The sequence below is a fragment of the Danio rerio genome, chromosome 12 (genome assembly GCF_052040795.2).
Source record: "Danio rerio strain M-AB ecotype USA chromosome 12, GRCz13ab, whole genome shotgun sequence".
In the NCBI taxonomy this organism is placed as follows: domain Eukaryota; kingdom Metazoa; phylum Chordata; class Actinopteri; order Cypriniformes; family Danionidae; genus Danio; species Danio rerio.
This window is the reverse complement of record NC_141032.1, coordinates 46,271,645-46,288,935: the sequence shown is the minus strand read 5'-3', so window position 1 is coordinate 46,288,935 and position 17,291 is coordinate 46,271,645. Positions and strand designations below refer to the sequence as shown.

At 36.1% G+C, this 17,291-nt stretch overlaps 1 protein-coding gene across 1 annotated transcript; it reads right to left on the bottom strand.

Annotated features, from left to right (window-relative positions):
* Positions 1–4,572: 4,572 nt before the first annotated feature.
* On the bottom strand, positions 4,573–16,357 carry clrn3 (clarin 3). The gene is made up of 3 exons (XM_087276958.1): positions 15,843–16,357; positions 8,954–9,139; positions 4,573–5,802 (listed from the first exon to the last, which is right to left on the bottom strand). Exons 1-3 carry the CDS (start codon positions 16,075–16,077, stop codon positions 5,531–5,533), a joined length of 693 nt encoding a protein of 230 aa, XP_087133084.1. The 5' UTR covers positions 16,078–16,357; the 3' UTR covers positions 4,573–5,530.
* Between the last annotated feature and the right edge of the window lie 934 nt (positions 16,358–17,291).

The following is a 17,291-nucleotide window of genomic DNA, read 5'->3' as shown; positions in this document are numbered from 1 at the left end:
TCCAAATAGACTTTAGCTGCATGTGAGTTGTATGCAGCAAATACAGCTTTGTCTGTGCATTCGTTAACAATTAACAATTGATGGATGAAAAGATTTTTGAGTGTTCAAAACATTTTAAACATTTACTTAGTTATGCAAATGTATGCTAATTATCTATATCTAAGATAAAACACGCCAGAACTAAACTTCATCTGTGTTTTAAAATGAAAATTCAGTCACCCTTGACTTGTTTCAATGCTGATTGAGCTATTTTGTTTTGTCAAACACACACACAGTCGATATCCGCGATATTTTGATAAATGTTTGAACCTGCAACCATTGACTTGCCTAGTGTTTGTTTCTCTTATTATGGAAGTCAATGGTTACAGGTTTCTATCATTCTTCAATATTTCTTCTTATATGTTCAACAACAAAAACTCAAACTGGTTTGGAGCAAGTCAAGGGTGAATAAATGTTGTTTACATTCCTTCATTTAACAAAAATGACGGAGAAAAGAGAAATTGGGTTTTAAAAATGCATTTTATTTGTTTTTTATTTCATTATTTTTTTCTCTGAACATTCAAAACATTTAAAAAATGCATCAATTTTTAATGTGAATGTTAACAAAACTACAACTTATCCTTTTGTATACATCATGGTATGTTTTAAAAAATAATAATAATAATTTTAGAAAATAATACTCAGAAATCATTTATCAATAATGTTTTTAAATAGTTTTGGGGTGAAATTAATAAATTGGTGATGTGCTGTTTTTAACATTACTGGAAAAAAAAGTTTAATTATAGCTGAACTCCAGATATCTGAAAACCCAAACTATACAGTGAAATATAAATAAAGACATTTACACTATTTTTTATCAAGTCTTTATTAATTAGCTGCCATTATATGTATCTAATTGGATGAAATATCTCAGAACTAAACTTCAGCTGCTTTTTAAAGGGATAGTTCAACCAACAGTGAAGATTCAGTCATCATTTACTCACACTTCATTTGTTCCAACTCGTTTTGAGCTTTTTTGTTCTGCTAAACACACACACACACACACACACACACACACACACACACACACACACACACACACACACACACACACACACACACGCGCACGCACACACATGCACAAACTATATTTTGTTAAATGTTTGAATCCTGAATTCTCTAGGGTTTGTTTCTTTTACTATGGAAGTCAATGGTTACAGGTTTCAAAATATCTTCTTTTGTGTTTAACAAAAAACTCAAACTGGTTTGGAACAAGTCCAAAGGTGAAAAAATGTGCATGTTTTTTACGTTTCTTCATTTACCAAAAATGATGGAGAAAAGAAAAATTGGGTTTTAAAAAACTTTTATTTTTTATTTCTTTATTTTTTTTTCTGAACATTCAAAAACATTTAAAAAATGCATTCATTTTTAATGCGAATGTGAACAAAACATGATTATTTATCTTTTTGTATACACTTTCAGAAATAGGGTACGAGAAAGGTACGAGAAAGGTACGAGAGCTGTCACTGGTGTGGTACCTTTTCAAAAGGTATACAGTTGTACTTAAAGGGTCCATATTGGTACCTCAAAAGTATATATTAGTACCTAAAATTTTAAGAGGAACACTTTTATACTTTTTAGATACTAATATATACCCTTGAGGTATTAATATGGACCTTTTAGGTACATATCTGTACCTTTTGAAAAGGTACCAGCACAGTGACAGCTCACATACCTTTATTTCTATGAGTGTACATCATGGAATGCTTTTTTAAAAAAAAATTAATAATAGTTTCAGAAAAAAAAATACTCTGAATTCATTTATTGTGTTTTACTATTATTGTTATTATTATTATTTGAATATTCAAAATATTTGAAGCTTTATCGTAGTTATGCAAATGCTAACCAATGCAAATGCTCTCCTTTTACATGCTATTTTTAAAGATTAAAAATATATTAAAAAAAAAAAAACATTTTAGGGAGAAAAACTTAAACATTTTTACTTTGAATTAATTTTCTGCAATTTTTTTAATAATTTGAGGGTAAAATTATTAAATGAGTGACGTGAACTTCTTGACATTAATGGAAGAAAATTTATAAATAACTTTTCAGGATCAAAACTCTACAGTTGAGTATAAATGAAGACACTTTTTTTAACAAACATTTATGAAATAGTGCCATTAGAACTATATAGTTAGATGGAATATCTCAGAACTAAACTTCATCTGCTTTTTAAAGGGATAGTTTACCCGAAAATAAAAATTCAGTCATCTTTTACTCACACTTTAATTGTTCTATCCCAGTTTGAGCTTTTTTGTTCTACTAAACACACACACACGCACGCACGCACACACACACACACACACACACACACACACACACACACACACACACACACACACACACACACATGCACACACAACATTTTGATAAATGTTGAAAACTTGTAACCACTGACTTCCATAACATTTGTTTCTCTTACTATGGAAGTCAATAGTTACAGGTTTCCAACATTCTATAAAATATCTTCCTATGTGTTTAACACAACAACAGAAACTGATTTGAAACAATTCAAGAATGAGTGAGCGATGACAGAATTAAAAATTTAGGTTGAACTATCCTTTTAAAGCTTGCTTTGATGTGCGCCGTTGAATTAATGGAGCAATGGTGTTTCCCATTGTTCATTCTTAACATTACAAAGGATTAAAAACAGTAAATATTCAATAACTTCATATTTACTGAAGCACAAAAACAAGTTTGTTTATCCGAGTTAAAGTTTTTTTTCTGAGATTATGCCGCCCTCTGCTGGCTGAATTCCAGATCACACCCTGCAGCTCTTATCAAAATAATACACGAGAATATTCACAAAGTCCAAGGGTCAAGGTTGAGTTGATGCAGTGATTGTGGGAAATGACGTCCTACAGTGACTCACAATGACCTGGCATTTCTGTAATAGGATATAATCTGTTATATAATAATCCATCAGTGCAATTTAGTGAGCCATTTGATTTTATCAGCCCGTTTTCCAATGCCTTTTAAAATACAGAATCTCTGAGTGAGCAATGATTAGCTAACAGACATTAAATGTTGAAGTCCTAAAAAACTGAACACAAGATCCTCATTACTCATTATTTTAATTATTGTAATAATTACAGTAATATATACAGTAATTTGAACAGCGGAAGTAAAATGTACTGATAATTAGATATTACTAATAGCATCTTATCAATAAACAGATAAATAAAAGCACAACATATTTTAAAATATCCATCCAATACAATATATAAAACTTGGCTCACTTTCCTTAAGCAGTTTCACGTCATACAAAGATATCACATTCTTATTAGAAAAAGCAGGACAATAAAATGAAATTTATAAAACATGTTTTGTACAATATTTTGATGTTATCGTTCTTGAACATGAGTGCAAGAAAATACATGCTGTAGCCCATGAAAATACAATATCTGAACACTTAAAATGTGTGCGTTAGGTGGAATATGATTTTTAAAGGGATAGTTCACTCAGAAATGAAAATTCTAGACTATATCAGAGAGGCTTACCCTGTTCTGTTGACATCAGCTCTAATACACAGTAAACTACTGAAGAGTGCAAATGTTGACTACCTAAAGGGATCTTTTCATCTCTTTCTCTACTCTTATTTACTCTTATTTGTAAACTTGCTCATTTTTTTTCAGAGGTTATGTTTGTTTTTAATTAATTAATTTTATTTTATTTTGAGGGGATAGTGGGAAAATAAAAAATCTAAGACAGTCTGTAAGTTTTCTTAATCTGTATTGTATACACTGAAAAAAAAAGATTCCTGCATAATTGTTGCAATCATTTAATATGGGCTGTATTTAAACAAACACTTTAAATTTATTAAAGTTCAACTTAATATTTTGGTTTAAATTCAGCCCAAATAAATTGTTTACATCCACTTACCTTAAAAAAAACATTGTACATTTAAGGAGTCATCTTTAAATTTTTATTTTATTTTTTCTGCATACTACAATGTATGGTCTTGTTAAATGCCAATAAAAAATAAAATTAGCAAGAAATTTCTGTCATCGTTCACTCAAACTTCACTTGTTTCAAACCTTTTTGACTTCTTTATTAGAAACAAAAAATAAGTTTTTTTAATTATACATTTTAAAGAAAACAAATACTATGAAAGTCAATGGTTACATATAGTTTTTAAAATATATTTATAAAAAAAATGAATAAATGCAAATAGTACACTTTTGCTGCTTGTTCAAACTACTTATTTAAAATGAGCTCAAACAACATAATTCTTGAGTTGTTTTTTTTTTGGGGGGGGTGCTTAATGGTTTTATGTTCAATCAACTTAACGTTGTAAAACCTATTAACGTAATCAATTTGCATTGGGACGACATGGGATTTTTTTACAGTGTCATAAAATGTGCATTTTTGTGCGAACTATCCCTTTAAGATGCATAGCATAAGCGTATATTTTATAAGACACTGTTATCTGAGTCCAACTACTTCACACAACCCAAGCTCATTATTGATACGCACCCCTAAATACATTTCTGGAGAGCGTGAAATACATCCCAGGAGGTATATTTTTAAAAAAAATTTTTGGTTTTCTGAATCCGCCAGAGGATGCTGTAAACACTTTTTGAGATCTGCACCTGCTGTTCTCATGTAAATCCACCAGAGGCTGCTGTTGACTGACTGACTGACTGACTGACTAACTAACCAGCCAATACCCTCACTCACTCTCTTCCCGAAACCCAAGTGATTGTGTTTTCAAAAGCACTAATTGATCCAGCCACCCACTTTCCTAAACTTCTCTGATTTTTAACACGTTTACAGATTTCACAACATGCTCACACTGTTATTTACTTGTTTATTTAATTGTTTGCTTTCTGTTTTTGTTTTACCTGCTTTCTGGAACCGTTCTTCTTTGGACCTGAACCCCGTCGTCCCTGTCAACACCACTCTGCATCTCCCATTTGCTAATGTACATTGCGAGCCACTGGGCAAACTGGTAACCTTGGAAAAGCCGTCCATACAGATGTAAGCAGTCAGATGGTAGCGCAAGAAGAAACAGAAGTTGTCAGAGGCATCACACCACCCCATAGCATTCATTTTAAAGATGAAATGCAGCCAATTGTACCTCTGGCTACATAATTCATGCTCTCCAGAAATGTATACAGGGCTACGTATTCACAATGAGCCTGTGTTGACTTTTAATGGGCTTTAGTGTATATGCATAGTCCAGTGTTTCCCAATCCTGTTCCTGGAGGCACACCAACATTACTTATTTTGGATGTCTCTCTTATCTGACCCATTCATTTCAGGTTTTTGTGTCTCTTCTAATGTACTGATAAGTTGGTTCAGATGTGTTTAATCAGGGAGAAGTTGAAAATGTGTACTGTTGGTGTGCCTTCAGGAACAGGGTTGGGAAACACTGATATATATTGAATACAATTTCTTGGTTATAAACAAAGTTCAGTTCTGCAGTTCACATTAATGTTACCGTTTAAGAATAATGGACTCATTTCAGCTCCTGTGCTGTTTTCTGACTTTAGAAGAGCATGATGTCTATGGGCGCGTCCTCTGTTGGTTTCTCCTGCTCTTTGCGGCGTGTGTACATGGCGTGGACGTACAAATAGACCACAAGGATAGCCAGCAAGTTTACACAGATGTACGGGATCAGGAGAAAGAAACCCAAATGCAAGGTAATTTCATTTTTTCGCAGCATTACGTTGGCCTCGTCGGCTTTTACCAGAGTCTCGAACAACTCGCCCACATACGCGTTCGACACGTAGAAAATCAGCGACAGAGCGGATGCACAGACTGGAGAACATAAAAGGGAAGAAAAGATCATTAAAACAGGTTCAATATGATTCAAGCCTGCAACTAAAACCAGATTTTTATAACTAAACATTTAAAAAAGAACAATATACTGTGAAGATAAATATGTTAATGAACAGTTTCTGTATTTTACATTTCAAGAGTGTTTTTTTTTTGTATGTTTGTGATTATGAATTAAAATACAGGCGCTTTTATCTCTGCTCTTTTGATGTTGAAAATTCAACTCTGCAGTTTAATAAAGTGACTTTATTGACATTTTAGTAGTTTGAAACAATTAAGAAATTATTTATGTAGAAAAAAGAAAAACTGTTTATTTGTCAGGTTTTTGTGACCTAATCTACTACCGCAATACAGACTGTAAATCACTTCAAACTATTAAAAATGACAATTAAACTCAAATATATGAGTCATAAATACTGGACAACCTAAAGAAAGATCATTAAAACAGGTTCATTATGATTTAAGCCTGCAACTAAAACAAGATTTGCATAACTAAACCTTTTAAAAGAGCAACTATATACTGTGAACATAAATATGTTAATGAACAGTTTCTGTATTTTACATTTCAAGGGTGTTTTTTGGACATTTATGATTATAAATAGAAATATAGGTGCTTTTATCTCTGCTCTTTTGACTCTTGATGTTGAAAATGCAGTTGAATCCTAATCTACTACTGCAATACAGACTGTAAATCCCTTCAAACTATTAAAAATGACAATTAAAGTCAAATATATGAGTCATAAATACTGGACAACATAAACAAAGATCATTAAAACAGGTTTATTGTTAACTAAAACAAGATTTTTATAACTAAACATTTTAAAAATGCAGCGAAATACTGTAAAAAATAAATATGTTAATGAACAGTTTATGTATTTTGAATTTCAAGGGTGTTTTTTGTATATTTATGATTATAAATACAAATATAGGTGCTTTTATCTCTGCTCTTTTGACTTTTGATGTTGAAAATTCAACTCTGCAGTTTAATAAAGTGACTTTATTGACATTTTTATAGTTTGAAACATTTATTGTAGGGGCTATAAGAAATCATTTATGGAGAAATAAGAAGAAAAAAAAATTGTTCATTTACCAGGTTTTTGTAACCTAATCTACTACAGCAATACAGACTGAATATCACTCCAAACTATTAAAAATGACAATAAAAGTCATATATATCAGTCATAAATTGTGGACAACATATAAACAAAGATTATTAAAACAGGTTAGTTATTAACTGAAACAAGATTTTTATAACTAAACATTTTTAAAAAGCAGCGAAATACTGTAAAACATGAATATGTTAATTAACAGTTTCTGTATTTTGAATTTCAAGGATGTTTCCAATTTATGTGTGATTATAAATTAAATCATAGGTGCTTTATCTGTGCTCTGTTGACTTTTGATGTCAAAATTCAACTCTACAGTTGAAACTGAACAGTACAAAAGTGGCTTTTATTGAAATTTTAGTAGTTTGAAAGAATATATTGTAAATACCTGGTTTTTGTAACATAATCTAAACACCAATACAGACTATTTATCACTTAAAACTATTAAAAATTACAATAAAAGTCACTTTTTCAATCTTTTCCACATCAAAAGTTGTTGGAGCAATGTTTAAGCCAGTGGCCACATATGTGGACAGCACATTTTAGCTCTTAAGTGGCTATTTAAAATACTTTGAACGTTTTATATTTTGTTACAGACATACAGTGTCATCCTGCAACTGTTTTGCAGCGGAAGAAATGTCCCAAACACTATTTTTAACTGTCCAAAATGGGCCAAAAATGAGATTTTTAATATCTAATAGTAAAAACATGTTCAAAAAAATGTTACATATGCATTAAAAACAGTCATGAAAAAGGGTAAATTCAAAATTATGTAAATTCGAACCACGAGTCCACATATATAGACATCATTTTTCTCTAAAATACATCATTTCGAAATATGATACTTAGGTTTTATTCGATAGGTTCCAATAAGCCCAAATAGCAAAGAGAAATAAACAAATGCATGTAAAAAACACCTTGAAGAGGTTAAAGCAATTCAAAAGCATAAAAAATACAGAAAACAGGTCATTTACAGATGTTATGTATTGAGGATGTGTAAGTATATAGATTTGAACGTATTCATTGAGTCGAAGTTTCCGGAAGAGCCTACATTACTTCCAGTAGTTAACTGGGAATGACATACCAATACCAAACTTGTGTAATAACAATAATTGTGTAATAACAATAATTAACAATGAATTTTTTCATGATTTTATGACAATGCGACAAGCTAATTCAGCTAAATACTGTGCTTAAAATCTCATAATTAGGGCTGCACGATTAATCAAAAAAGTTCACGATCTCGATTCGACCCTACACACAATCTTAATTCAGCTTTTCTACAAATCAGCCAATTATATTTTCATGGTCAGGAGAGAAGCAAGGCAGTCGCACAAGTCTTCACAGCAACATTGACACCTTCATATGGCGTTAAAAGTGTCACATACTGTATTTATAAGGCATAATTCACCCAGAAATGTCATTTCTGTCTTCATGTAATGATGTATTCACGGCTACGAAATCACACGTGAGCTGAAGCAATGTTTGTTTACTACCGAGAACGTGCGCGTGTGCACGCATGACGCCTACTTTAGTGAACAGAACTTGCATAGGCTGTGAATAACAGGTAATAAAGTTGTAAATAACATTCAGTTTGTTGCACAGAGCGATCGTTTGAGGGCTGTGCGGGAGGTTTGATTTGCATGTATGTGTTTTTCTCACAGTGACATGAGCCATGAGCTGCACTCGGAAGTGAAAGTGAAACCTGTGCGCACATCATTTAAATGACCATATCGCATTTAAGAGTTAGGATTACGGCAAGCATTTGATGTTTTTTTTTTCACAGAGTGTTGTGCATGAAAATAAATGTTTACTGGGTCAGTATAACAACCCTGGCCTATATATAATGAAAATATAATGGTCTATTAATGTTGTCAATGACAGCCCTAACCCCATGCACCAAGCTGTCTACTGTCCTGATCTCAGATTAGGCACTTTTTCTTGTCATCTAATCAAATGCACGCAAAACAGCAATGAGATTGAATTATCTTTGATTGTGTCGAAAGTGTAAGTGTGTGTTTTCTCACCACTAAGCCCACTGCATGTGTAAAGCCCAACTGGTCCCATGTAGGTCTGATATGGATTACTGAAGCTGTTATACAGTGTGACCAGAATACTGCCCGCAGAGCCCAGAAGAGCCAGAGCTAACAGAATCACCACCAGACCGTGCAGAATAACCGGAGCTCCTGATAATTTGGCCAGACGATCAAACACTAAGAGAAAAGAGAAAAGAGAAAAACACTATTAGAATATTTATGTAGATACATATTTTTTGGGGGTCCAAAATTGACAACCATTTTTGATCCTTGTTTAATTTGCTTCTCTCTATATATGTCAAAATGTACATTAATTTTCTAAAATGTGAGACATTCAACATAGGATCATTCCAACCCAAGCTCATTCTGAAAACGTAGTCCCGCGGACGTTTCTGGAGACAGCGGAATACGTCCCGGGGGTATGTACGGCTGCGTTAATTTTTTTCAAGCAAACACTGCGGGGCGGTGTGACGCCGTTCCCTTTCGTGCTTGCCTTACCTCCTTGTGGAGGGCTTCCCCGCTGCAACCCGTTTGTCCACTCAGCTCAGCGTGTACCTCGGCAGGCTCGAGATGCAGAAAGGAGTCGACCACGGCGACCGGTTTCGAGTCCGGGGAAGAGCGGTTCCAGCAATCAGGTAAGACAAAAACAGAATCCCAAAAATTAAGTGAACGAGTTTCGTAACAGGGTGAGAACGTGGCGAAATCCGAAAACGCGGTGGAATAAAAAAAAAAAAAAATCAGAGCTTTTATTTTTTTGGACGGCTTTTGTGAACTGTTGCTCGGGTTTAGGGAAGCAAGCGGGCGGGCGGGTCGATTGGTAAAATTGGTTGGGTTCAGGGAAGGAGGAGGGCGAGTCGGCCGATTGGCCGGTCGCGCAGTCAATCATCCGGTCAGTCGGACAGCGGCCTCCGGCGGGTTCACGCGAGTTCACACCCGCGAGAGGCGTCTGAGGTGCGAAAAAGCGCACAACAGCGGCCTCTCGCGGATTCGCAAAAACAGAAACTGCAGCCGTACGTACCCGCCGGGATGTATTCCGCGGTCTCCAGAAACGTCCGTGGGACTACGTTTCCACAATGAGCCTGGGTTGGATCATTCTGAAAACGTAGCCCTATATAGATTTTTGGAGATCCTGAATTATGTAGCCAGAAGTACATTTGGCTGCATTTTATCTTTAAAATGAATGCTACAGGCGGTATGACGTCATTCCTTTTTGCGCTAGCAGCTTACCGCACACCTACATATGGACATCTTTCTTACTGTTACTAGTTTGTCCAGTGGCTTGCAGTGTACGTCGCGGGACTTAAGACGCAGAGAAGAGTTGACCGCAATGACAGGGTTCAAGTCAAATGAAGAACAGTTCCAGAAAGCAGGTAAGACAAAAACAAAAGCCAAAAATAAAATAAGCAAGTAAATAACAGGGTAAGAATGTGGTAAAATCTAAAGATGAGGTAAAAATTAGGCGGCCATGAGGGCGTTTCTTTTTCTGAATTGCTTTCGAAAACATTTTCGGTTGGGATTAGGGAATGAGGGTGAGCACTGGTCAATCTGTGCTTTTGAAAACATTGGTTGGGTTTATTGAAGGAGGGGGGTGAGTCAGTCGATTGGTCAGTCAGTCAGTCAACAGCGGTCTCTGGTAGATTTAAACAAGAACAGTATGCGCGAATGGCATTCAAGAGAGAAATTTAAGATCTCAAAGCATACACAGCGGCCTCTGGTGGATTAGTGAAAACAAAAACTGCAAAATAATGTAGCTCCTGTGACGTATTTGGTGCTTTGCAGAAATGTATATAGGGATACATAATAAGAATGGGATGCAGATATTTGTAAATTATTGGGAAATCCTATAAAGTTTGGGGGGAAATAAGTATATGCATGTAGATGAAAAATGCACAAAAATCGATTTTGAAATAAAATGACAATTCAGCGTATTCTTAAAAATAAAGATTCTTATTTACTTGTTCATGTCCTCTTATTTTATACATCAGCTCATTCATTCATTCCTTTTCTTTTTGGCTTAGTCCCTTTATTTATTCGGGTCGCCACAGCGGAATGATCCGCCAACTTATCCAGCACATGCTTTATGCAGCGGATGCCCTTACAGAAGTAACCAATCTATCTCTGGGAAACATCCATACACACTCATTCACACACTCATACACTACGGACAATTTAGCTTACCCAATTCACCTGTACCACATGTCTTTGGACTGTGGGGGGAAACGGAGCACCCGGAGGAAACCCACTTGAACATGCAAACTCCACACAGAAACACTCATTGACCCAGTCGAGGCTCGAACCAGCGACCTTCTTGCTGTGAGGTGACAGCACTACCTACTGCGCCACCGCGTCGTCAACATCAGCTCAATGTCTTACAACTATATCCATTTAAGTATTCTGTTTAGAGAAGGTGGGACTGGGGTGGAGGGTGGACAGAAAAGAAAGTTTACATTTATTTTGAAATTATTCTGTATTGTTGATGCGAACAACAAATTTATTGGTAATTTTTTAAATATAAAAACATAGATTCTTCAGTGCCTTCTATCGATTTAAGAATAGTTTACATCCTCTCAAACTTTTCCTTACAAAAATGGGCAACATTAGTTTAAGTACCAATTCTCGCTAGTAATCACTGGCTTATTATCTGCTTATTATTAAGATATTGCATCCTCTATTTATAAACTTCAGCTAGTACAAAATGCAGCTGCCAGAGTTTTTACCAGGTGTAGAAAATATGATCGTATCACCCCAATTTTATCCTCCTTACACTGGCTGCCTGTTAAGTTTCGTATTGAATTTAAAATATTGCTTCTTACCTATAAAGCTTTAAATAATCTGGCTCCTGTTTATCTAACCAACCTTCTGTCTCGCTACGATCCAACCTGCTCGATAAGATCTCAAAACTCAGAGCTTCTAATAGTACCTAGAAAAGCAAAGTCGAGTAAAGGAGGTCAAGCCTTCTCATTTATGGCTCCAAAACTCTGGAATAGCCCTACTGATAATGCCCGAGGCTCAGACACACTCTCCCAATTCAAAACTAGATTAAAGACCTATATTTTTAGCAAAGCATCCACACAGTGAATCACTTAGCAGTATGATACATGTATGTGCTCCACGCAAGTTTCTGCATCTCCTTTATATACACTATGAACAGCAGCTACGCTAATTATTTTCATTTTATATTTCCATCTGGAGATATTCATCCTGAGGCCCTCAGACTATGCAGCGCCACTGATTCGATGCAAGACCAGTGACGAGATGATCCCAAGGTTTCCATAATCCTGGACCAGGCCGTATCCAGAGCAGCTACTGTGGTAGTCACGGAGGAGTGGAAAGCATGAGAATGATTCCTGTGATGCTCCAGGGACAGACGAGTCTTCACTTAGGTCGAGCATTCTCCAGCCTCCAGTGCCTAGACTGCAGCTCTGCACAAGACGTTTGGCCATAGGAGAAATGGTCGTGCCCAACTGAGCCTGGTTTCTGTCACGGTTTTTTAATTCTTCATTTTCGCCAATTGGTGAAGTTTTTTCCTGCCGCTGTCGCCACTGGCTTGCATGGTTTGGTATCTGTAGAGCTGCGCATCAATGGATTGCTCTTCAGTGTTTGGACTCTCAGAAGTGATTATTAAACCACACTGAACTGAGCCAGGGCGACGCAGTGGCGCAGTAGGTAGTGCTGTCGCCTCACAGCAAGAAGGTTGCTGGTTCGATCCTCGGCTCAGTTGGCGTTTCTGTGTGGAGTTTGCATGTTCTCCCTGCGTTTGCGTGGGTTTCCTCCTAGTGCGCCGGTTTCCCCCAGAGACCAAATACATGCAATACAATGCTGTGTGAATGCTGTGGCGACCTCGGATTAATAAAGGGACTAAGCCGAGAAGAAAATGAATGAACTGAGCCAAACTGAACTGAACTTAAACTCTGAAAACTGAACTACAGTTTCAATTTACTATAATCTTCTATGTGAAGCTGCTTTGACACAGTCTACACTGTAAAAGCGCTATAGAAATAAAGGTGAATTGAATTGAATTGAATTAAATAGAATAATGTCTGTTTATTAGTACTTAGTAAACTTAAGTATTAAGTGTTATTCTACATCCTTAATTTTATCCAATAGCTAAACCCAATTACTACCTTACTAACTTTTAATAAGAAGCAAATCAGTAGTTTATTGAGCTAAAACTCTCAGTTAATGGTTTGCTAATAGTGAGAATTGTCCATTAAAATAAAGTGTGCTTCAAAATTATATTTAAAAGTTCTTCACAAGTTCTTCAGTGTTATTTGGAAAACCCATGACAGTTCTGTAATTTGATTATTTAAGAGTGAATATAAACCTGTCATGCATTTTATATGAAATGGTGGTTCAAATTCCTGGTAATTCCAAAGGTCATGCTAGTTTATCATTTTAATTGTGCTTTAGCTTTCATTTGCTACTCGTTTTGGCTTTAATGTCACAATATCGAATGCTGTTTGGATACTTAAATTACATCAGTGTATTTAGATATATACATTAATCCAAATAGCATTGGCAATTTAAAATTGATGGCAAATGTATAAAGTCAGTTGTCAAGTTTACATGTGTTTGAATCACACAGCACTTCACTATTGGTCTTCGTTTAGAACAATATCTGCTGTTTTATCATTTTCAACCCAACACTATTATATTTTGCATAGTTTTTCTTAAATGATTTGCATGATATCTTTCAGTAAAATAGATTATTGGGGTTATATTTTGTTATTAAACGGAAGTTAGTTTCATGAAGTTTAACTTAGTTAATTTGGTCCAGACTAAAAGACAATGTTATATTTAGTGCCGGTTTCACAAATGCTAGGTTGCTGTAACCCAATGTTGGGTCAAACCCAACCATTAGGTTTGAAAGTGTCCTTTAAATTAGAATTTAAAAATGATCCCAATGTTGGGTTTGTCAATATTTGACCAAATGTTGGGCTGTGCAACATATTTTAGAGTGTTGTAACATTCAAATTTTCGTCAAATGAAAATGTGAAAAGTGTCGGCGCCAGTGGTGTAGTGGTTAGTACGTCGACACATGCACTCCGGTGCTCACGGCGACCTGAGTTAGATTTTTGCTTCGCGGTCCTATGCCGATCCTTCCCCTCTCTCTGCTCCCCATGATTTCCTGTCAATACTCTCTACTGTCCTATCCAATAAAGGTGAACACCCCCCCCCCCCCCATTTTTTACGAGTGAAAATGGTTTTCACTCGTAAATTGTCAGAAGAACTTATTTTCAAATGGCATCAATTTAAATAAACATAAAAATGTGAAGTAAAACCACTGAAATATTCAAATCTGAAATAAAAAACTAACATTTTTTATTTTATTTATTTTATTTTTTTGTAAGACATAGACAAACCCAAGCCCAAGTTCAAAAATGAACATTTGCTCACCATTAACTTGCACCCAAGTAATTGCAAGCCTTTTTGAATTTCTTTAACAGCTTAAACACAAGGGAAGATATTTTGAAGAAAGCTGAAAACCGCTTAAAAACATTATGGAAGTCCACTGTATTTCAGCTTTCTCAGAAATATCTTCTTTTATTTGGAACAAATGAAGGATGAGTCAAGAAATTATGACAGAATATTGAGTTTTAAGTGAACTAACCCTATAAACCCATGCAAACTGTTGGGTTTGTCCATATGGAATGGAAGGAATGGAAACAATTCAGCATTACACTAATAAATGTAATAAAAAAAGCATAACCTACACTGTAAAATATAGCTGTTGATTAACAATATGATATAACTGTTTATTTACTGTTGTCAATTGCATTATGGTGTGTTGATCTCTGCTCTGTCGACTTTTGATGTTGAAAGTTCAACTCTTGTTATACACTTTAGTAGTTTGAAATAATATTCATTCATTCATTCATTCATTTTCTTGTCGGCTTAGTCCTTTTATTTATTCGAGGTAGCCACAGTGGAATGAACCACCAACTTATCCAGCACATTTTTACACACCCTTCCAGCCACAACCCATCTCTGGGAAACATCCACTAGCACATTCACACACACACTCACACACACCGGACAATTTAGCCTACCCAATTCACCTGTATCGCATGTCTTTGGACTGTGGGGGAAACCGGAGCACCCGGAGGAAACCCATGCGAATGCAGGGAGAACATGCAAACTCCACACAGAAATGCAAACTGGCCAAGCTGGGACTCGAATCAGTGACTTTCTTGCTGTAAGGCGACAACATTACCTACTGCGCCACTGCGTCACCTTGAACTAATATAATGTATTATAAATAATACATAGAGAAATATAGAGTGGCACAATGGCTCAGCGGTTAGCATTGTCACCTCACAGCAAGAAGGTCACTGGTTCGAGTCCCAGCTTGGCCAGTTGGCATTCCTGTGTGGAGTTTGCATGTTCTTCCATGTTGGCGTGGGTTTCCTCCGGTTACTCAGGTTTCCCCCAGAGGCTGTAGTGGCTGTAGTGTATGAATTTGTGTGTGTGTGGGTGTTTCCCAGTACTGGGTTGCGACAGGAAAGGCATTCACTGTGTAAAACATATGCTGGAAGTTGGCCTTTAAAATAGAGACTAATTTGAAGGAAAACGAATAAATATAGAGAAATAAGTTTGTGAACTGGCAGTTTATTACAAGGTTTTTATAGCGTAATATACACCAACCCACGCGATATAACACTTTAACCTAATAAAAATGTTTTTAAAAAAGTCTATTTTCCAACTTTTCAAGGTTAAAAATTGTTGGAAGGAAATCAACATCCCATATTGCAAGTCAAAAGCAGAAATAAAATGAAAACAATTAAAACATGAATCCCCAAACGCTAAAAATTGCTAATTTACGTAAGCTTTTACCATGTAGCATGCAGGAAATGAATCATATTCTTTGTGTGAAGCTCACCCTTAACATTTTGTCCAAGTTTGTCAATCCTGGGACACTTGAATTTGGACTCCGTGCCATTGAAAAGTCCGATTTCGAGATGGGAGGATCCATTGAATTCTTTACTGTCGAGTGGTGCACATTCCAAAGAGGCCGAGGCCCAGTTCGTCGACATCCCATAACCCAACACGGCCACTCCAGCACCACAGAGAAAAGCACTAGACAAGAAATGCAGCAGCTTCTTACTAGACGGCATTTTGTAAATATTGTCTTTTTTTCCTCCTAGTTTTGTCGCTCTTGACGCGTTGTGACTGGAAACTGGAAGAACTTGGAAATAGGCGAGGTGTTGGTTGGCGCTGGAGGAGTAATAAATGCTGTTGCATCGGTTGTACTTTGTCACTGACCTGAGAACAGCATCAAGTGTTTCCCTGTTATGGCCTAGGATTGGAGGTAAGGTGTGTACATCTGATCACAGATGAGCTTATGATGGAACTCCATCACCAGGAGGGCAATAAAGCCATAAAGTAATCGTCTGTACAGCTGCTCGTGTTGTCATGGCGTTTATATCGGACTTCATAACATCATAAAGAGCGTGACGTGGGGTTTATTCACTCTGAGGACAAAAAATCCTGCTTTCTGACAGTACAGAAGTCCTTCTATTTTACAATCATGCTTTTATCACAGGGCACGTGAACAAGGCAGCCTTGGGCTTAACGTTTATGATTCATAATTAATATGACACGCTCAAAACATGATTCTTTGCTGCTTGTTCAAACTACTTAATTAAATGAGATGAATCAACACAATTCTCGAGGGTTTTTTAGGGACAACTTAATTGTTGTATGTTTAATCCACCTAAATTTTCACAAAAATTTTCAATTTGTGTTGGGACAACATGAAGGAATTCAAATGGACCTTTTTAAAATTTTAGTATTGATTGGTACCAGATTCCAGTTTCGAGACAACACTATAGTTCAGTCCACTTAAACTTGTAAACATGATTAGGTTAACTTAATCGATTTGTGTTGGGACAACATGAAAGAGTTATGTGGAACCCAGCATTATTTCCAGTGCAGTAGCGGTCAGGGGCGGACTTAATCAATAATTGAGGTAAGCAGCCGCTTCAGAGCCCCAGGAAATTAGGGGACCCCAACCAATGCAAAAACGCCTATATTAATCATATAGCTCTTTTATAAATGATCCATCATGTGTTGTAAAATTAGGGTGGCACGGTTAGCACTGTCATCTCACAACAAGAAGGTTGCTGGTCAGTTGGCATTTCTGTGTGGAGTTTGCATGTTCTCCCTGTATTCTCGTGGGTTTCCTCCAGGTGCTCCGGTTTTCCCCACAGTCCAAAGACTGAATTGGCTATAATGTATGAGTGTGTGTATGGGTGTTTTTTTAGTACTGGGTTGCGGCTGAAAGGGCATGCGCTGTTTAAAACATCCTGGAATAGTTGGCAGTTCATTC

Bases quoted from the DNA above. Each gene is read 5' to 3' on its own strand.
- clrn3 (XM_087276958.1), bottom strand. From the start codon at position 16,077: ATGCCGTCTAGTAAGAAGCTGCTGCATTTCTTGTCTAGTGCTTTTCTC. The intron at 9,140-15,842 runs GTGAGCTTCACA...CTTTTCTCTTAG, and splicing joins ACTTGGACAAAATGTTAAGG to TGTTTGATCGTCTGGCCAAA. The intron at 5,803-8,953 runs GTGAGAAAACAC...TATGTTCTCCAG, and splicing joins CACATGCAGTGGGCTTAGTG to TCTGTGCATCCGCTCTGTCG.